Source organism: Sinocyclocheilus grahami, unplaced genomic scaffold (assembly GCF_001515645.1).
Source record: "Sinocyclocheilus grahami isolate Dianchi unplaced genomic scaffold, SAMN03320097.WGS_v1.1 scaffold303.1, whole genome shotgun sequence".
In the NCBI taxonomy this organism is placed as follows: domain Eukaryota; kingdom Metazoa; phylum Chordata; class Actinopteri; order Cypriniformes; family Cyprinidae; genus Sinocyclocheilus; species Sinocyclocheilus grahami.
The window spans coordinates 117,139-121,015 of NW_015505482.1; the positions used below are offsets into that span (position 1 = coordinate 117,139).

Below are 3,877 nucleotides of genomic sequence, written 5' to 3' on the forward strand. Positions count from 1 at the left end.
TGGTATTATTACGCTTTAATAAATTACATACATCACCTTTAATCAAATTAAGTTTTCACTACAAACCATGTGTGTTATTTGAGTTTTCAAGTTGAAAGTAAAGTTGTGGAGTTGTAGAGCTGTAAAATCTTGTGTTAATTAGCAGAACTACTGTTCTAGGTGGATCAACCTCCAGTTATGTGTTATGATCATTTCTGTGACTTGAGTGATGGTATCTTGGCATACCTTGCAAAGTTACGTGGTTTACAAACTTTGCATGGTCATGAGAGGAATTGAAAGATTGGATATAACTTTGCACAGATAAGTTTAGTAAGCAGTCTTATATTATTAACATTAACAAGTCTTTTTGTAAACATTTATTGCAATGCAATGCCATGCTCCATTGATTACCATAGTGCCTTGCTGTAAATGAGATTTTTGTACACTACTATTCAAAAAATGTGGGGTCAATACACTTCTTTTAAATAAACAATACTTTTGTAGTTTTAATCAGAAGATTTCAGTACAGCTGAAACTAGAAGAATCTTTTTAAATGTCTGATATCACTTAAGGAAAGTTTTTCTGTCCTGTTTCTGCCTTCTTCATTTCTCTGTCCAATATCTGGAATTGCAAAATCAGAATTGAGAAATATTCAGTAAAAAAAAAAAAACATCTGAGTAAACATATTTCAGTTTTCTCCTTTCTTCAGGGAGAAGCGTGTAGTCGTGACAGAATCTGTGTATACAATATTGTGCAATTGGGAATTGCATGAAAAAACGTGTGTTAAAGCGTGTGTAGCACTGTGAAAGGATAAGCCCAAGTGGATCTATAACAGAACCCCCCCTCATCCACACACACACATCCTTGGCCTCTCCCAAAACAAGGTGAATGAGCAGAAAGGCTAATGGCTTCCTGACATTGAAACCACATTCACATTCTGGAGTGATTCCACACTACAAAAAACAGAAAAGAAACAAAAGAAGAGACAACAAAAGAGAGAGAGCAAAAACATGCCATCATTTTCTGAGGTGCGAGGGTGACAAGACTCATTGGGCCAGGGCCACACTGATGTGCTTATTAGATCTCTTCAATTATTGAAGGCAGAAATCTGCAAATTCACTGAAGAGTCAAGCCACTTTTGTGCACAAAAACTAACCAGTCGAACTGCTTTCTCATATGCCATGACTTGACACCCCTACCTTTCTTTTTCGGGGGATGGGGTCTTCAAACAGGAAGTGTGTACTCTCGGTTTCCTCAATGTTGTCATCACTCTGGGAGGAAAGCAGGAAGCTCTTGCCGGCATCGTTGGAGAGGGGCGGTGATGGCGTAGATGGCACCGATTGGTCGCTGGCATCCCAGCTCCAGTTCCCACTGGTAGAGCTGCTGTAGCTGGCAGACAGGCTCTCCTTCCAGCCCTTACCAGCCAAATCTGCACCTGAAAACAGAACACAGCGTTTTCAAGCAGGAAAACACCTTTGACACTATTGCCTGGAGTATGTATTATTACCAATCCCAGAACCCAGCACACTGCATGAATTCACAGATTAAAAATCAAATCCATGGATTAAAAAATAAAACAGAACAAAAAACAAAAGACATAACAAACCAAAAACAAAACAGAACAAAAAACAAATAAAAAAAACAAAAGACAACAAAAAACAAGGGAAAAAGAACAAAACAAAACAAAAACAGAGCAAAACAAAAGACATACAACAAAGCAAAAAACAACAAAAACAGAACAAAACTAAAGACAGTAAAACAAATCAAAACCAAAATAAAACAAAAACAAGATGTAAAAAAAACACAAAAAAACAGAACAAAACAAAACAAAAGGCATAAAACGAAACAAAGAAAAAAGCAAAAAATCAAAACCATAAAAAAACAACCACTTAAAATAAAGAAATAAAAAGGCATATTCAAAACAATGGCCGATTAATAAGTTCCAGGGGCTGGTATCTTACCAAACCCAAAGTATCACTACATATCAATACATCCATATACTACTATGACTGATCAATTTTGGTGTGTCCCAAATTTTGCACAGGTGAGGCCAACTTCAGTCCTGGAGAGCCACAGTCCTGCAGAGTTTTGCGCCAACTTTGATAAAACTCACCTGCCTGTAGCTTTCTAGTAACCCTTAGACCTTGATTAGCTTGTTCAGGTGTGACTAGGGTTGGGGGGGAGGACTGTGGCTCTCCAGGACCTATTTTGGCCACCCCTGCTCTGTTCTAAACCAATTTTCAGTATAAACAGTGTGATTAGTGTTCTCACTGAAAATTCCAAATTGCACTTCAAATACCCAGATGATGCACTTCACTGAAAAACGAAGTGTGGAATGTTGGACACAGCTTTAATTCATAGGCTACTGGAGGATAAGGGGCCATCAGACTCTGATGGTGAATGACAAAATAACCTCATAAAATTCATACACTAGACAGTTGAGTGCATAGAATAAGTGCATAGTGCATAGTGCATAGTGAGTCATTTGGAACACAACCTTTGTTATTCGGAGCTAGGTCAATTTCTGTGAAAGTGTGCATGCTAAAAGAATTCATTCAGAATCAGAAATTTGGCATTAGACTCAGAGTGAAAATCATTGATTTGTTTCACGTATAAAATGTGAACAAATAATGTGCCGAGAGTCTTTATGAAAATTCTGATTGGTCAGTCACAACATTCCAAGTTGTGTTATCCCCAATAACATCCGTCGTAATTAGCAATGCCGAATAACACACCACTTATCTGGCTTCTCTCACATCTTTCCTATCACACCACTGCACTCTCTCTCAGTTCATTCAAACACAGCTGCCATCTTGCACCTCAGTCATTGACTGTATTTACTGTCAAATAAAACCGTCGTCTAGACTCAATGCTGTTTGTTAGGAACTGTTTTTCTTTGTGGAAGCGTTGCGTTTAAAAGCGAATAAAGTATTTCAACTCAAATCAATATTGGTGTCTAATTATTTACTTATGTGGCAAGTCGCCCTGGAATAAGCAGGATAATAAACATTCAGCCGGTTGTTATCGCAGGATAACGGGGTTTATTCTGCGTCTGCGATAACATCCACCTGGCTGAACATTACTCCTTACATACAGTTTAGTCAGATTGGAGTTGGTGTGAACTCACAGAAATATCCCTGATGGCACGCAACACTGGATGAAGATAAAATAACACAGCAGCACTCAAACCTGTAAAGCCATTGTATTATTTCATTAATGCGAAACAGAAATTTGTTTCACTGCCTGTGGCATTTTTAGTCAAATAAATGTTTTATAAATCGCAACACATGACCTAGTGTGCACTCTAATAGAAGCAGAAAGTAACAACTTCTGTAACTGCTTCAGTAAATGTGTTTATATGAAATTCATTTGTCACTAGATCTATAAAAAACGTAATAGTTTAAATCAACACAAGTTGACTGTTTACAAGCATTCAAATTAACAAAAAGAAAAAAGAAAAGAAATAAAAACTGTGCTAAATGATTCACATCACTACAAATCATGGTAACACTTTACAATAAGATTCACTTTTGCTCTATCATAAACTAACGATAACTAACATTTTACACAGCATCTATTAATCTAGATTAAAGTTAATTTATAAATACACTACAGTTCATTATTTTATGTTGTTCATAAAACATACATTAATGTTGTTAACCACTTAATGTTAAAAATGTATTAGTAAATGTAGAAATTAACATAAATGATTGACTGATGTTAAAAAAAAGAACCATATTGTAAAATGTTGCCAAAATCACAATATTCAAGAAAAACCTAAATGTTAGTGAAGGACTGATATTTCAGCTACCAAAAATATTTTCCTTTTTATTTTATTTTATTTTTTTGGATTACAGCCACTGTTTATAATTATATAATTAAAAAGTCAATCTAAAAA

General features: G+C 35.8%; 1 protein-coding gene across 1 annotated transcript in view; it reads right to left on the bottom strand.

Annotated features, from left to right (window-relative positions):
* The window catches only part of LOC107601333 (zinc finger protein 704-like), a 33,986-nt gene that overhangs the window by 14,905 nt on the left and 15,204 nt on the right, over nucleotides 1–3,877 (bottom strand). The window contains exon 3 of the mRNA XM_016293488.1: nucleotides 1,179–1,414. Within this exon, the coding sequence (XP_016148974.1) occupies nucleotides 1,179–1,414 (236 nt within the window). The remainder of the gene's footprint in view (nucleotides 1–1,178; nucleotides 1,415–3,877) is intronic.